Source organism: Schistocerca serialis, chromosome 12 (assembly GCF_023864345.2).
Source record: "Schistocerca serialis cubense isolate TAMUIC-IGC-003099 chromosome 12, iqSchSeri2.2, whole genome shotgun sequence".
In the NCBI taxonomy this organism is placed as follows: Eukaryota; Metazoa; Arthropoda; class Insecta; order Orthoptera; family Acrididae; genus Schistocerca; species Schistocerca serialis.
In genome coordinates, this window is record NC_064649.1 from 133,367,331 (window position 1) to 133,385,900 (window position 18,570).

Consider the following 18,570-nt stretch of genomic DNA (forward strand, 5'->3'; position numbering starts at 1 on the left):
ATGTAGATCAGAAAGGTGCACTAGAAAAATATTAAGAAACTAGGAAAAAGAATAATCAGAAAAGTCTTAGGGCTCAATTAGACAGAAGGAGGCTACAAATTGCAAATTAGGCAAGAGGCCAAACAGATATCTAACATAGCACACGGCATTAAGAAACACTGCTGAAATTTTACAAGAGTATAAAGAGAACATGACACACATGACAAACTTAACAGATCTTTGAGTCCACAGAAAGTATTCAGGGACCAAGAAATTCAAGACAAGGGCAGCTTGGTCAGATGAAAGGTAGAAAATGCAAAGCGAGAAGATGAAAGAAGTGAAATGCTTACTGTACACTTCACAGTGGTTTGCAGAGTACGCTTGTATATATTCTTTTCAGCTTCATGGTTAACTGTGCACCAAAGGTATCTGGATATGCATTTCTGAAGAATTTTGTAATGCAAAACTAGGAAAGTTTAGCTATCTAATCTTGTGTGGGCACATTGTCCTCACGAGTCGCATTAGGCCTATGTCACAATGTGGTTAATTAACTGCACACTATTGCTCTGCAGTATTATGATTATGATATGGTAACAGCAGTTATGATCACTGTAGTCTATTATGACCTGTTCATATGAGGGGGTCACAAAGATATTTAGTGTGTGTGTGTGTGTGTGTGTGTGTGTGTGTGTGTGTGTGTGTGTGTGGCTTTTTAAGGATACTGTTGTGCTTATTCAGAGAACTCCAGACATCAAAATGACTTGCACCCTGATAACATTTCCTCATGCACTGTACAGAAATGATTAAACAGAGAATAGAGTGGGACATCTTTTACACATTAATGCTTTCTTGCAATAAACTTTTAGTATTGTATTTGTCAATTTTCAAAGTAGATTTGCTTTGCTGCAATACATGTGCATATGGTTGCAACTGTTATTGTTTTGTTCTTGTCTGTAACCATATTCTGTGAATGTCAATATCCAGCGAGTCATTCAATAACAAAATAACTTTTGCTCATATTGTCCCAAAATCTGGAAATTTAAACAATTCTACTTACCTAGCAGCACATATGGAGTATTGGCCACTAGCTCATAGACTCCAAAATTTCCTCAGCTTGTTACAGGGAAAAAAAAGGTTTCAAAGAAATGCCTAGCACTTTATTTATATGGCAAATGAGAGAAATCTCCTTCCCAAACTTTTTACAATTAAAGTCACTATCACTCATAATGATATAGGATTAATTCACCTGAGAAGTGAATTGAATAATGAGAGATTTCTCACATCATCTTCTAGAGTCACGGGTTGGGCTGCTTTTCGAACATGACAACTGTTTGAGCAGGGACAGAAAGAAATGTAGCAGTGTGAAGGAAATAGTCAAATAATTAGAACTTCAAACATCACAATTTCCAGAAAAAAGTATATTTTTGACAAGAAATGATTTACAAAATGAGCTAATGCCACATTCACAAACACATGCTTGGCCAGCACACACAAACAGCTGTTGCTGCATATCTCAATCACACAAAAATGAATGAAGCAACGGAATTATTACATTTTCCCCTTATTCACCATAACTTCTCTTCAACAATAATCAGATAGTTCTGAGAAGGGAAAACTGGAACTTTGTCCTCTCATCATTGTTACAATGCAAATTGAGAAAAAATACAATTCCATTTTTTGTGCATGAAACTGTGTTTTCATATACACATATACATATATATATACATATATATTTCACACCATGTCCTTTAATTTTTTTTTACCATTTTAGCTTTTCCACACTAACAGCAAGCAACAGGCAGGACTTCAAAGAGCCCAGGTAACCTAAAAAAATCCACACAAACAAGAGGCTCTTTATACAATACTCTAGCACTTTGCAGCATCATATAGAAGACACTTTCGTTCTTAACTTGTCACTATTCTAACGCTTACATATAAGAACGTATTTTAACTGACTGGGGCACATTTAACAGAAAAAATGTGAAACGAAGGAAAGTTATGCTTTGGCATTTCTTAGTCTTGCATGAAAAAAACTTATTTCCCATTCCATTCTTGTTGCTCACAATGCTCTACCACTATTATTCTGCTGAAGATGATCACACATTCTGGTAGGCTACACAATAATAAACATGCTTCTTAGTGTTTTTCCCCAATGCTAAACTGTGATGTTTGACCAGTCTAACTCAGTGGCCTAAAAATGTTGCTGGGTTTCAGTTTGTAATCACTGGTTAGACATTTGTGCACAATATACAATTCAGTAGACATAGAGCTGAAGTAAACTAATAAAACAAAGAACATGTTTGCAATATACGGCTGTATACATTTACAAAGGCAGAAATAAAAAAATCACAAGATATAAAATTTATTCATAAGATGTAACAAACAATATAAAGCTTTTGGCAATAGCAGCTCAAATAGGAATACAAACATTACATATTTTGGAGTTGTTTTCGGATGTCTAAAGTGTTGCAGGAAGTTGCAATAACAACACAGACAATGAGCGAAAAATAACTTTTTGTAATGAAGGGTTACCCTGAGCAAGCTACCTATGTAGTTTAGTAATTTTCCATATTTAGTTTCTTATACTGGGCTGTATGAACCTGTACTTAATTTGATGTAATGGCATTGTTATATATTAGTACACCGAGGTGTCTCAAATGTCTTGAAAAGTGGTATTTATGTTTCTGCAATTCTTAAGTACCAAGAAGTGAATGAGGAAACAAATAATCATTCAAGTAACTGGATGCTTAAGCAGCCGATGACTCAGGGAGGTAACACAGCACATCTCAATCACTAGCTCCTTTCAGTAAATTATTACAAATTTTTTTATACTGTCTGACTGAGAAAAATTTTGTCCATTTTCCTTTGGACTCAATACCCTTTAAATAAACAAATAAAAAAAAAGGTCCACTTCACACATTAACACACTGACAGTGCTACCAATATCAGTATTTCCTGCCCATTTACAAATTTTCTTCACCTTATCTAATTTTTTTCCATACATCCCTCATATCTGCACAAAAAATAGCCCCCTGAACAAAAGACCTGCGTTAAATACTGTTTCAACTGAAATTAAATTCTGAGACCAATACAAACCACATTTGAAGACACTTCAAAAGCCTGAAAAAATTCAGACTTGCTAAAAGATATGACGACTCGTCTAATGGCAAGCTGGCAGTAAATGGTGTCATAAGTATTCCTCAATAGCTGTTTGGAATCTTGACAATGGGGTTCAGTGAACTCGTGATCGAAGTCGCAATATGACAACTCCGCACATGGTACGAGCCAAATTGATGTCTGCTTCTCTCGTGCCTAGATAACCAGTACTCTGATACAAAATGGAGTCGACCTTACCAATGTCTACTGTCCTTTCAAATTCCTCGGTCGCACACACTATCTCAGTCCGTTACACTGTCGCAACTCGAGGTGACAGCTGGACTCTGAGCTCTCCGTAACAGAGATCAAATTGGGTCAACAGGTATTCACGAATTTTAAATGACATCGTTGTATATTGATAATATTTGATTATTGGACTCTGTTAATACTTCTGCACAATGCGTCGTAACAAATAAAAATTAGTCCGTATAAATATAATTCACAATATGTGTATGTGTGTACATATATTTATATATATATATAGCTTGGCATAATCATCCAATTAACTGCAACAATTTCTGTTTAATAAATAAATATTCTGTATACATTAATACAATTCACAATATTTACAGTTAGAAGATAATTAAATCAGCTGAATTTCACAAGCTATTTCTGTCATTACGAACACTACAAACTTCAGTATTCAACCGCATTTACACCTATGATATATAATGCCAGGGAAACAACAATAAACAGAAAAAAGTAAAAACCATCCTCACAAGTTCTGCAATGCTAATCAAAAACTTATCACATTCCATCTCCAGCATTTAATGCCTCCCACTGCGGACAAACCCTACGAGAAAGCAGTGTGTCGCAGGCACGGCTCTCACACTTCACTCTGACCTAAGACGCGACACCGCGAAGATGCGGTTGCGTTCAAAAATTGTCTCTTCACAGTGCAATACTTCTCGATCCAAAAGTTCGGATGACTGTGTCCGTTTGCTGCACACTGGCAATCTGGATTTCTTTCTTAGGCCAAACTGTCACTGTTTAATTACTTACAACAGCCATTAAAAACAACAACAAAGCAAATATGCACAGTACAACTCACTGAAGAGCTGTAAAAGGTATTTCCACAAATCCTTCACAACCTCCTCTCGCAAACAAAAAGAAAAAAAGAGGGATAAATATTTTCACACAACAATAGCACGCGCTCTGCACAGCTATACGGAATAATTAGCTTAGTACAATTATTTACAAACATGGAATAATTATGGGCTCATTTAAAATACAATTAACAAACAGATTAGCATACATTCATGTAAATGTCCCTTGTTTTACAACCAGATGATGACAATAGGCACTGGAGATTCAATAGATTTCATACAGCTGCTCTCCGTAAGTGCAAGTCAATGCCTCTTCTACAGGATAGGGAAGGTGGAAAAGCATAGAAGGGAAAGAAAGAGGCGTAAGGAGGAGAGAGAGAGAGAGAGAGAGAGAGAGAGAGAGAGAGAGAGAGAGAGAGAGAGAGAGAGAATCCCAAAGGAGGTAATATTGTTAGGCGTTGACCTTCTCCCACTTCACAGATATGTTTCACAGAAACCTTACCGAATCGACAAACACACCGACTCGAACAGTAAATGCAAACTCTGGATCCTTACAAAAGCTCTCAGTTGAGCTGGTGTTATCTATCACAATGCACCAAAATATAGGAAATTTTAACATAACATAATGAGATATTTTGCAAACACCTGCAGACTATAATTGTTTCACAAAATATTTTTTTACAATTCTAAGGTATTATTTTAAAATGTTGCGCTATCAAAAACGCTACTGGTTGCAGCTCATAGTTCCTGTAATGTACTCCTGAAGAAAATTACAAACACCATATATGCCAATAAATACAGAAATTTTGGACAATTTTAACCCAAAGAAACAAACTGATATTTTGGTTCAAGTTGGTCCACTGCTATAAATTTAACTGGTAGCCAGAGCACTGAGGAAAGTACAGCTGACAAGCAGATAATAAGCTTACTGTAAAACTGAAGTAGTTATTAACATTAACTTGGTAGTGTAAGTTTAAATATCACACATAATCATGGGGGTACCCTTCTTCATTCCTAAACGTAATGCTATATGTAGCGCATTTCAACAACTGCCCCCCCCCCCCCCCCCCAAAAAGAAAAGATTAAGCATCTCATACTTCCCAGGCGTGATAAAATTCATGTTTAAAGCAATTGTTATATTACATTCCTCTTATCAACCATTCTTGCCCAGAAATTTCTGTCCTATAAACCACCAACACATTTTTTGCTACGTTGTCATTGGCAGTAGGTAATTTAGGATTTTGAAGTTTACATCAGAGAGATAGATAGATAGATAGATAGATAGATAGATAGAGAGAGAGAGAGAGAGAGAGAGAGAGAGAGAGGAGATGAGGGATGAGGGAGGAAGGCAGAAGAGAAGGAAACCAAAGAATTAGTTGTGACTTCTCTCCGATGCTCACTAACAAATGTATCCCTACATCAGACACTGGACTCAGGTGAGACAACACTCAGGAGAAGGAGAAGAAGGGAGCTCTTCCTTCCACAAATAATAAGCAAAGTGTCCGATGCTCTCTAATTAATGTACGACTGTATTGGCATTGGATTCCCCTGACCCAATACAATGAACACAATACACAATGTAAGAACATTTCCTCCAATTCTTTTTTCTTATGTAATAAAATGATTAAAAATAAATTATCTCTCAATATGTTACGTGGTGTCGAGCGAGAGCTGCCAGGCGTTGCGTGGCGTTTTAAACCAGATTGTACTCCTTCAGGTTCGACTGCAAAATCGTGTCCTTCACTGCCGCAAACACAAACCTGATGTTCTCTGTATCTGTAAACAGCAATGAAAATGGGTGACATGCAGTAACTGAAAATAATGTTACAGTTGCTACCGTGCTACTACTATCTAACTGGTAGTCGTGCCTACTGAAGAAATTGTGAAGCAGTAAATCGTTGGTCATACATAAAGACAAGCACATTTAAGAATTTTTGGAAAGAATACTAAATATTACATATGTTTTAGAGACAAAAGAACAAATTGCATACTGCACTAATTTGAACCCAGATATATTTAATGTTTTTCATTTGTTTCAATAGGTAATTCAGTAACAGTACATAGTCTTCCAGGGAGCTACATTTTGTGCACGGGCAAGTGCTCTGTCAAATGAGCTATCCAAGTACTTCTGCTGTCCTAATAGCAAGTTTCAAAATAGTGCATACTCCACCGCAGAGTGAAAATTCGTTCTAGAAACAACCCCCCATGTTGTGGCTAAGTTATGTCTCTCCAATATCCTTTCGTCCAAGAGTGTTAGCTCTGCAAGATATGCAGGAGAACTTCTGCGAAGTTTGGAGGATAGGAGATAAGATATTGGCAGAGGTTAAGCCCTGGGGGCACGTCGTCAGTTGTGTTCAAATATCTCCATCAGCAGAGGATTTGGCTGTGGAAGGCAAAGCTGATAGGTCAGAGTCCTAGTCCAGTGGACAGTTTTATTCTGCCAGGAAGTTTCGAACCAGCACGTAATCGATCACTGAGTGAAAACTTGTTCTGGAAGTAGGGTTACTGTCACAGATGACATGCTGTATGAAATCACAATAGGTCTCAAATGTTATGTACTGAATATATGCACAAAACTAATCCGGCTTATTCCATACTCTCGGGGTAGGTGAAAGCAGATGTGTTTTATACCATGTCTGCTGTTATTTTATCTGGGCACAACCTTCAACCAACTGTTCACCCAAATTGCGGCCGACAGAGGAGTTGACCACCTAGCGGTGAAACACACTGCCAAGCACAATGTGGCGAATTTTTTGTAATTGTGGCAAAATCACACAAAAGAATGCAACCATATTGCAAATCAGTATAAGTACTTTATTATTTTTGTTTGTTTTCCTTCACATTTTATTGATGTAATTTTGTATGAAGATTTGAATTTTTCTAACTGTTCTGGGATTTTTACTCTGTTAACTGTAACTCTCATCAACGGTATTTTTTATATTTATAAATTACTACACTTAGTTAATTTTATTATTTCCCACTTTGTAAAATTTTACAAAAGTTTAATTTTGTGTAATACATTTTTTAGGAAAAAGAAAAATTTCCTCTGTTTCTGTCCCTACACGGGCTACTTTTGTATTCGTCACCGCCCTCTGGTTGCTTAAATTTTCTTCCTTGTTATCGTGTTGTAGCTAGTCGGTCTGCCATGACAGCTGTGTTACATACAGTCTTTATATAGCTCATCACCGAGATGTTCGTGGTGTGTATTTCAGCTGTTTAATGTCCTATGTATTTCTGGTTTGCAGACAATCTGAAGACGGGGTCTAACTGGAATGCGTCAGTCATTGCCGGCTTCTTACTTAGTGATCGAGGACTCAAACCCTCCGAGAATAGGTTGCAGAGATTGTGCACGTAAAATTGTTAAAAAAACAAAATAAATAATGTAATAAAAAAACCACCACAGAAACACGAGGGAAAATAGAGGACATAATATAATTCCCAAAAGCACTGGGGTAAGTGGTAACAATAATCTATTCGGAACATGAGCATTAATTATAATATCAGATGTCAAGGATGCTGGAATGTTTCCCATACTTATCGCTTTTGTCACATGTATTTCTCGAGTGTTTGAATTCCCGGCATCCTTGATATCTAATATTATAATTAGTGCTCATGTACTGAATAGGTTGTTGTTACAGCTTATCATAATGCTTTTGGAAATTTTAGTATGCCCTCTATTTTCCCCTGTGTTCCAATGGTCGTTTATTATTACATTATTTATTTTATCTTTTAACGAGTTTTGCTTGCACTATCTCCCTCACCTAATCTTGTGCGGGTTTGAGTCCTTGCCTTATGTTACAACTGAATTTTCTCTATTGTCTTTTACCTTTTTAAATTTTTTTCCTTCTCTTGTTTTATTTATGTAATTTTGTGAGAGTTTGAATTTAGGCAACTGTCTTGGAATTTTATTCTGTTTATCTGTCATTTTACATGTATGTCGTTTTTGTCAATTGTATTTTCTATATAATTTTAAATTTCTATTCTTTGATCATTTTATTATTCACACTTTGTAAACTTTTCCAAAACTCTTTTTTATACACTATATTTCTTATGAAAAAAAAATTTCTTCTGTTTCTGTCACTACTTTTGTATTCATCACCACCCTCTAGTGCCTTGCATTGTCTTCTTGGTTATCATGCTGTAGCTACCCAGTGAGCCACTACAGCTCTGTTTGTTACATACTGTCTTTACATATCTTATCACCAAATTGTTAATGGTGTGTATTTCAGCCATTTAATTTTGACTATACTTTTAGTTTCATATTCTCGTATAGTCTTTATTTAGTTACATTTTCTGTTATTCACTATGTATTTCTGCTTTGCAGACAATCTGTAGAAGAGTTCTACCTGAAACATGTCAAATAAATTCATCAGTTTATCAACTCGTGGCTTCTTATCTAGTGACCAGTACAGCAACTGTGCAGTACTACTATTGATGTGCTCAGTTTCAATGGCTGCTTCCCAACCCATGCCATCTGAATCCTTCACCCCAATACCAGCTTTTCTGAGCAACGTAGATGGAAGTCATCCTCACAACACATCCTTTGTTCCTGTAATCTTCCCCAGTTCCTGCCACTGCCCCACATCCATTTCTACTCTCCCCAGGACCCCAATGTCATTCATCCTGCTCCCACACAATCTTCCCCTCTGTTCTGTCACCCCTTTCCAATACACTCCTCGTCAACGTGTGCTGCACACATTCACAGGTGCCGGCTCGCATTCCTATCCCGTACACCTGCTGCCTCCCTCTGAAATGTTAGTAATCCTTTGCCCATCCCCTTGCTTCCTTTCTCTCCTCGCCTACTCCACCTGACATAACCAATCACCTCAGTCCACCCACAAAATTGCAGTCCTGGGACTGTGTCAATGTAAGTGTACAGCAGTGTGTGTGTGTGTGTGTGTGTGTGTGTGTGTGTGCGCGCGCGTTTCAACAATCTCTATTCAATGTGATGGCTGTATGCCACCTTACTGGGAGAGCCTGTATGCCCGCACGGTATCACTCTACGAGTTGCTGTTGTTGCATCAATAACCTCTCCATCATCCATATACTGCTTCCCATGGAATGAATCCTTCAAAGGGTCAAACAGATGGAAATTGAGAAGTGTGAGATCAGGGCTGTTGGGTGGTTGAGAAAGAGAAGTCCAATGTTTTCTGAGCTGCTCTCCATGTGCATTGTAAAGAAGAAGTAGAAGAATAAGACGTGGAAAAAGATGAAGAAGAAGAAGTGCAAAAATAAGAAGAAGAAGTAGAAAAATAAGAAAAAAAGAAGAAGAAGAATTAGAAAAGAAGAAGAAGAAGAAGAAGAAGAAGAAGTAGTAGTTCATTTCAATTTTTGTGGCTATGAACATGCTGATTTTGTTTCTTCAGTTTCCTGAGGGTAGCACAATACAGTTCTGAGTTGCATGTTGCACCAAGTGGGAGGAGATAAAACAGAATAACCCCTTCAGAATCCCCGAAGACAGTCACCACGATTCTACCGGCTGAGGGTGTGGCTGAGTTTTTTTGTTTGGGCGAAAAATGGTGTGTCCCCACTCCACCCATGTTTCATCATATGTGACAATGTTCAACAAAAAAATTGACAAAATCAGCCTGTTTTGAGGTGGAAGCAATTCCACATAAGTGGTACTTTGTTACTCTATATGGTATTCTATTAGGCAGTGAGGAACTCAGCGAGCACACCCCAAATGGTGGACGAATGTGTCAGCACTACGAACACAGACATTCAGTTGTGCAGTGAGGTGTTTGTTTGTGATCAGTCAGTCACCTCGAACGAATGTGTCTGCACATTCCGACGCTGCAAGAGTCACAGCTGCGCGGGCCGGCTGGCGTTTGCACAACCTCGATGTTAAGTGACAGACCCCTCGCGCAACGAATCGCTGTGCATTTGTTCGCCCCAGGTCTCTGCAGATGTTTTGCAAACATCTATGGATTTCTGAGATGCTGTGGTTTTCTGTCAAAAGAAACTTGATGACACACTCTTCACAGAACACACCTCGGTTAGATACACCATTCTGAAGGCTACGCATAGCGTCACCACCTATTGGAGCTTCACAAAAATATAGAGGCTGAAGTGGGAATATTCCACTATGTCCCACTACAAACTCCGTATTTTTTCAACCAAAATTGGTTGACAATAAAAAGTGTTGCACTACTTACTGAACACCCCTCGTACTATATACCTAAGAAGACACTTCGCAGGGAGATCCGAATTTTCAGTTGCTCGTCAACAGCATTCAACGTGTTTATTTGGCACTGACAATGTTAAAACTGCATCAACTACAGAGGGTGACCCAATGGTTGGTGTGACAGAGTGCACTGTAAATGTGTGCTAGATCTAGAGACTGACCCCAAATGGCACGACTGATCATCTCTCCCTCTCCCGCCACTGACAGCAGGTGGTTCTGAAGGTGACATATGTAGACTGTTGAGATATTCTGACATTTCAATAATGCATCAGAGATGCTCGGCAGTATTTTTCGTATCGGATAGGCCTTAAAAGGCACCTAAATATACTACCTATATGGTTCAGACAGAGAAACTGCTTCTCAGACAAATGTGCATTTCCAAACAGCATTATGCTGCCTTCAAGTATGCAGTGGATTCAAATACAAGAAACCCAACTGCATTTTATTAAGTAAAGCATTAAATTTATGTAGTCTGTGACCCGAGATGAATGGAAAGAACCACCTTAACTATATCTGTAAGGATTATCTCGTGTGTAATTTAAATGGTGTCATCACTAATGAATATCTATAAACAGCTTACTCTTGACTTTTTCAGTCTCACATATCTTGTGACTGTTACTATGGGGACATTCTTATCATATCAGTGATGTTCTACTTAAAAAGCAAAAGGCACTACGAATAATGTTTAACACTGGCGTCCTCTGTTCACTGAGGTCAAAATATTGACAGTTCTAAATCTTTATGCCAGTGTCACAAACAATGTCACAGATATTGACACTAGCACAAACATACACTACTGCGACACTGGAAGCAAAATGAGTATTGACATTCGTAGGCACAGACTGACACAGACAAGAAACTCTCACAACTTCTCTGAAGTTCTTTAATAAATTGCCACATTCTGCTCTGACCACACCATTACACTATTTCAAAAATAATCTGTTCAGATGGTTCGTTGACAGTCCATCCCACTGTGAGAGAAGTTTTTTATATTGTTGAAACTGATTTTAAAGATTCTGATTTTAAAGCTGTGTAACTGGTTAAATTTGACAGGTGTGAAAATTGCTGAACTATCAGTTTAATAAGTCATGACTGCAAAATACAAACACAAATTCTTTACACACCAATGGAAAAATTGGTAGAAGCCGACCTTGTGGAAGATCAATTTGGATTCCGTAGAAATGTTGGACAATGTGAGGCAATACTGACCCTACAAATTATCTTAGAAGATAGATTAAGGAAACGCAAATCTATTTTGCTAGCATTTGTAGACTTAGAGAAAGCTTTTGACAATGTTGACTGGAATACTCTCTTTCAAACTCTGAAGGTGGCAGGGGAAATACAGAGAGCAAAAGGCTATTTACAATTTGTACAGAAACCAGATGGCAGTTACAAGAGTCGAGGGACATGACAGGGAAGCAGTGGTTGGGAAGGGAGTGAGACAGGTTGTAGCCTTTCCCCGATGTTATTCAATCTGTATATTGAGCAAGCAATAAAGAAAAATTTGGACTAGGAATTAAAATCCATGGAGAAGAAATAAAAGCTTTGAGGTTTGTTGATGGCATTGTAATCCTGTCGGAGACAGAAAAGGATCTGGAAGATCAGTTGAATGGAATGGACAGTGTCTTGAAAGAAGGTTATTAGATGAAAATCAACAAAAGCAAAGTGAGGATAATGGAATGTAGTCGAATTAAGTCGGGTGATGCTGAGGGAATTAGATTAGGAAATGAGACACTTAAAAGCAGTAAATGAGTTTTGCTATTGGAGGAGCAAAATAACTGATGATGGTCAAAGTAGGGAGGAAATAAAATGTAGACTGGCAATGGCAAGGAAAGCGTTTCTGAAGAAGAGAAATTTGTTAACATCGAGAATAGATTTAAGTGTCAAGAAGTCTTTTCTTAAAGTATTTATACAGAATGTAGCCATGTATGGAAGTGAAACATGGATGATGACTGGTTTGGACAAAAAGAGAATAGCAGCTTTCGAAATGTGATGCTGGGGAAGAATGCTGCAGGTTAGATGGGTAAATCACGTAACTAATAAGGGTGTGCTAAACAGCACTCGGGAGAAGAGGAGTTTGTGGCACAACTTGACCAGAAGAAGGGATCGGTTGGTAGGACATGTTCTGAGGCATCAAGGGATCACCAGTTTAGTATTGGAGAGCAGCGTGGAGGGTAAAAATCATAGAGGGCGACCAAGAGATGAATACACTACGCAGATTCAGAAGGATGTAGGGTACAGTAGGTACTGGGAGATGAAGAAGCTTGCACATGATAGTGCAGCATGGAGAGCTGCATCAAAGCAATCTCTGGGCTGAAGACCACAACAAGTTAACATAAGATACTTAATTTGTACATAATCCAACTGTAACATACTATCACTGACAAAACCTATTCTACAGGATGTCATCAATGGCGAATAAAGGATATGAATCTGGAGAAGTTCACCCATTCCTAGCGTAAGATTTCCCCATGTTCAGTAGTTATTTTCTACAGCACATGTCATCCTCATGTAAATCTACACAGCGCTCACTGTGAAAGTTTGTCAGAGTTCCAGTTCAAACTGTATAATAAATCAATAATAATAAATAAGTGTATCATAAATCAACATGTAGATTTACCTCAGGATGATCTGTGCTGTATAAGAAACAAGAGTGCAAACGGTGTGTGTGTGTGTGTGTGTGTGTGTGTGTGTGTGTGTGTAATCTCAAGAATAGCAATACCTCCTCATTTACTGCTACAGAAAACCAGCTGTCAGAAGGAAAAATAACTATTATTTTCACAATTTACATTTGTCTCTCCCACATGTGCGGTCACACCTTAGCTCAAGGCTGGACTGTACTAGTCGTTCAAACTTCTGCAAAGCCTCTGACACATTACTGGGAGATTAAGTCCCACCATCAGAACAGATAGAGTGGGGTGAATGTGTCATTGCGAAACATCACAGTTACACCTGTTTCTATACTCCACAAGCCTACTCACGGTTTGTGATGCAGGGATACAGTGTTTACCCTTTCCTCACTACACACATTAATCGTGCACGGAAAGAACCACTACGCCTCTGTACAAGCTCTAATTACTCCATTTTTTTTGACTGGTCATTTCCAGAGAAGTAAATGTTTGGAAGCAATAAGTCAGCCAAACTCTTTGAGGAATGTATGCTCTCGGAATTTTGCCAGTACACTTCTGTGTGGTGTGCAACGTCTCTCTCGTACTGTCTGCTACAGGAGTTCGTCAAGTTTCTCTGGAACACGTTCGCAATTACTACAAGATCCTGTGACAAAATGGGCCACTCTTTGTTGACTCTTCTCTATCTTTCACATTAATCTACCCTGATACACATCCAAGACTGATGGGAGACACAGGCACTCACAAATCAGTCTTTCAAGTGTTTTGGAAGCCACTTCTGTCATCGACGGATTACCTTCCCTCAAGATTATTCAATCCCATCTCAGCCTGATATCTGCTTTTCCTACAGTAATTTTTATGCAATCATTCCTCTCCAAGTCACTTAGGATGGCAGTTCACAGTTTGTGGTAATTGTCACCAGTGGTGTAATTAAACAGCAATGAGTTTCTTTGTCTAGCTGATTAATATTTGACAATCCCTGCAGGAATCGCCAGGTCATCCTGAATTTTTTGGTATTTTGGCTCTACTCTCTCTCTGTCTCTGAGCTGAGCTGTTCTGATTTTTTCAAAATAAGATTTTAGCAAGCTGAGTACACACAAAATATTGATTGTGTACTCCATTTTGACAGAAGGATTTGAAGGAGCATTTCATCTGCAATATTTACCAGAATATTATTTTAAATAATGACTGCACTGATACCGTTAACAGAAAGAGCTAAATCATCTGTAAAAGACAGGCATTTGATGCAAGTGCTCTAATTCTGATACGTAAGTTTGCTTTTATTATTTCTTCTAGCGTCTTTCTACCTTCAAATGGTTTTTCCTCTGAGATAATTAAAGAATACAGACAGTGTATCTCCATCAAATTGCTGTTCAAATTTCAAAAAATTGTGATACATGGGCTACCAAGAAGCTAACCTCCACTGCCATGCAGTGCAAGTGGGAATGGAACAGATACTACACTGGTTCAGTAGGTCAGAGCACACTTCATTTGCCTACAGTAGCTATTCAAAATGGGTATTACACCTGAAACATCTACCAGATGTGAAAACAATCTTTAAAACAGTTTTTAGTGCCAAAATATCTTAAAGCTGTTGACATTAATCACAAACCGTAAGTTGCCTACAGACAGAATGTGACGAGTGAATATTGTGTGTATCAATGGAGCTGTCTAACAATGGGAGGACAAAAGTTCAGGAAGCAACAAGTATCTGTCATTATGGAGCCAGCAACCAGCTGATACACCTACAGAAAACTGAAATAAAAATTTGCAAAATCCAACTTTCTGGCAATATTTCTGAGGACCATAATACTCAATGTATTACTGCTTATCTTTACTGACACAACAGACAGAGAAAGTATGCGTCTAATGAACAGAACAGAAACTAGTGACGAGGCATTTGCTTCCTGTGACCAAACAGCAGCCAGTGACAAGAGTCAAAACAGCCTTGGGAAAAAAAGAGGAGGGGACGGAGGAGCATGCCAATGTCTAGTAGCCAGACAGATTACAGCTACTGTATTTTTTTGGACACTTCTGGATGTGGAAGGAAAAAAATTCTTAATTCTACTGTGAAGCATTAATCTCTTGGCTAGCGCTCTGTGTTTGCTCAACATGCCGATCCACATTCTGCCTGAGAAACAGAATTCTTGCATCAGTTCAAAAAGAACTCTAACCCAAGACTAGGCTGGAAGTGATTTTCACCTCTTCAAGAAAATGGAGTAGCAGCTCAGATTATAACGCTTTAAGCCTGAAAAAGAATTTGAAGATACTGACGTGCCCCTATACTCTCAAGCAGTGGAACATAGAATCAAGAGAACTTGTCAACCCATCAAGAAATAAATGGTCCAGTTACATTAATGAGAGCTCTGCCTATCAAAATGCAATACCCGGGGGCGGAGGGGAGAGGGGGGGGGGGATGGGGGGGATGTGGGGGGGGGGGAATGCGATCAACAATGTAGTCATTGTGGTAATGTGGAAAAGGAGCGATTTATGACATCCAAAAGGAGTATGATCATTGGCTTTCTACTCAAGAGTGGAAGTAATTCCAAAACGGTTACATTTTGAACTGTGTGCTGCTGTGGTTGCAGTATACTGTGACAGAGAAACAGCACTATCCAAAATCGGTGCCACGGCAACTGCGGACCACCACGGGCCACAGGTGACGGACGTGAGCGACAGCTGTAAAGATGTACACGAGCGCACAGCTGTGCGGCTATTAAGAAACCAGATGCTCAGATGAATCACGGGGCTACTAACAGTGTCTCCTCAATGACTGTTCAGCAAGCTCTGCTGCATAAGAGCCTCCTACACAGACACCTGGTCGGTGCACCCGTACCGATCACCGTTCACTGACAGCAAAGGCCGGAATTTGTATGCCAACACCACAACTGGACTGGAGTGATGACAGGTAGCCGTTTCAGATGAATCACGTTTAAGGCTCCATCAGACAGGTGGTCACTGGTGTATACGGCACGAAACACCGATAGCACACATCCTAAAACAATCGTGGAAAGGGTGCAAGCCGGAGTGGGTGGTATTGGCTTTCTGCACTGCAAAACGGACGAACACAAGTACACATCTACCCACGCGAACCATGTCCACCCCTACACACAGTTTGTTTTTACTCGGCACGATGTCACGGTATCTACCGGCAGGACAGTGCAACGTGTGACACGGCTCCTAGTGAACGTGTGCAGTTTGAAGAGTGCCACGGTGAGTTTACCTGGCCACCACGTAAACCTCATCAAGAATCTATGGGACCACCTCGATCTGGCTGTTTGTGGCACGGATCATCGATCGAGGAACACAGTGCAGCTAGCCACGACACCACACTTCTGCCGGTACCTTCCAGAACCTCACAGACTCCCTCCCTGCACGTCTCGCAGCAGTCTGCACTGCAAAAGGAGGTTATTCAGGCTTCTGACGGGTGTTCACAATAATGAGAGTGGACAGTGTATATTAAGTGCTTTAATAATAAAAAGAGTACTTTTTAAAACTGTCCTACTCCATTTGCAGTAGTTTACTGAAAGCTGAATGAAGGGTACTTTTACAATAGCTATTATTTTGCTAAGGAAATTGACCTCTGATTTACACTACTGGCCATTAAAATTGCTATACCACAAAGATGACGTGCTACAGATGCGAAATTTAACTGACAGAAAGAAGATGCTGTGATATGCAAATGATCAGCTTTTCAGAGCATTCACACGAGGTTGGCACCGGTGGCGACACCTACAACCTGCTGACACAAGGAAAGTTGCCAACCGATTTCTCATACACAAACAGCAGTTGACCGGCATTGCCTGGTGAACCGGCGTTGCCTGGTGAAACGTCGTCGTTATGCCTCGTTTAAGGAGGAGAAATGCGTACTGTTTCCGATTTTGATAAAGGTCAGATTGTAGCCTATTGCGATTGCGGTTTATTGTATCGCGACATTCCTGCTCGCGTTGGTCGAGATCCAAAGACTGTTAGCAGAATATTGAATCGGTGGGTTCAGGAGGGTAATACAGAACGCCGTGCCGGATTCCAACGGCCTCGTATCACTAGCAGTCGAGATCACAGGCATCTTATCTGCACGGCTGTAACAGATCGGGCAGCCACGTCTCGATCCCTGAGTCAACAGACGGGGACGTTTGCAAGACAACAACCATCTGCACGAACAGTTCGACAACGTTTGCAACAGCATTGACTATCAGCTCGGAGACCGTGGCTGCGGTTACCCTTGACGCTGCATCACTGACAGGAGCACCTGCGATGTTGTACTAAACAACGAACCTAGGTGCACAAATGGCAAAACATTTTTTCGGATGAATGCAGGTTCTGTTTACAGCATTATGAGGGTCGCATCCGTGTTTGGTGACATCGCGGTGAACGTACATTGGAAGCGTATATTCGTCATCGCCATGCTGGCGTATCACCCAGCGTGATGGTAAGGGGCGCCACTGATTACACGTCTCGGTCACCTCTTGTTCGCATTGACTGCACTTTGAACAGTGCACGTTACATTTCAGATGTGTTACAGCCCGTGGCTCTATCCTTCATTCAATCCCTGCGAAACCCTACATTTCAGTAGGATAATGCACGATTGCATGTTGCAGATCCTGTACGGGCCTTTCTGGATACAGAAAATGTTCTACTGCTGCCCTGGCCAGCACATTCTCCAGATCTCTCAGCAATTGGAAACGTGTGGTCAATGGTGGCCGAGCAACTGGCTCGTCACAATAAACCAGTCACTAGTCTTGATGAACTGTGGTATCGTGTTGAAGCTGCATGGGCAGCTGTACCTGTACACGCCATCCAAGCTCTGTTTGACTCAATGCCCAGGCGAATCGAGGCCGTTATTACGACCAGAGGTGGTGGTTCTGGGTACTGATTTCTCAGGATCTAAGCACACAAACTGTGTGAAAATGTAACCAAAATGTCAGTTCTAGTATAATATATTTGTCCAATGAATATCCGTTTATCATCTGCATTTCTTCTTGGTGTAGCAATTTTAATGGCCAGTAGTGTAGAATTCAGGGCAGAGTGGTGAATATCCTGATAATCTGTCACTGCCCCAATGCACGATATCACTACATTAACATGTGCAAATCTGCCTTTTCACTGTGCAACAGACACTCACTCTCACCGCCTACTCTTCTACCGAGAGGTACGGACACATTTAGACACACTGCCACTCAAAATACTATGACGTACAATTATTTGGATATGAACAATGAGTAAGAAGACACCATAATATTTTGGCTTTAAAGGTTGCCCTAGGGACCATTTGTCGCCCTCATTTATACAGAACACAGTATAGTACAACACACCATTATAAGAAAGTCATGTGTTGCACAATGTATTTAGGACCACCAAATGATGATCAACTGCTGGAGGAAATTTATTTGATGTAGTTGGAAGGTGAACACACGTCGAACACGGGGTTGCTCAGTATGTGCACATTAATTGAATGGCAATGAAGTTGGCACTGCTACTGGTCAGGGTGAAGCTCCTGGCGGCTCGCGTACAATTGCTGTTTTTAATGGTTTCTCCAACAACCAACCCCCGCCTCGGACTTGTGCTGGTCTCCGTGAAA

The 18,570-nt window shown here is 39.9% G+C and overlaps 1 protein-coding gene across 2 annotated transcripts in view; it reads right to left on the reverse strand.

Annotated features, from left to right (window-relative positions):
* Positions 1–1,382: 1,382 nt before the first annotated feature.
* The window catches only part of LOC126428295 (guanine nucleotide-binding protein G(q) subunit alpha), an 80,050-nt gene continuing 62,862 nt past the window's right edge, over positions 1,383–18,570 (reverse strand). For both annotated transcript variants that reach the window (XM_050090215.1, XM_050090213.1), the window contains exon 8: positions 1,383–5,957. In XM_050090215.1, coding sequence (XP_049946172.1) covers positions 5,875–5,957 — 83 coding nt within the window. In that variant the 3' untranslated portion in view covers positions 1,383–5,874. The remainder of the gene's footprint in view (positions 5,958–18,570) is intronic.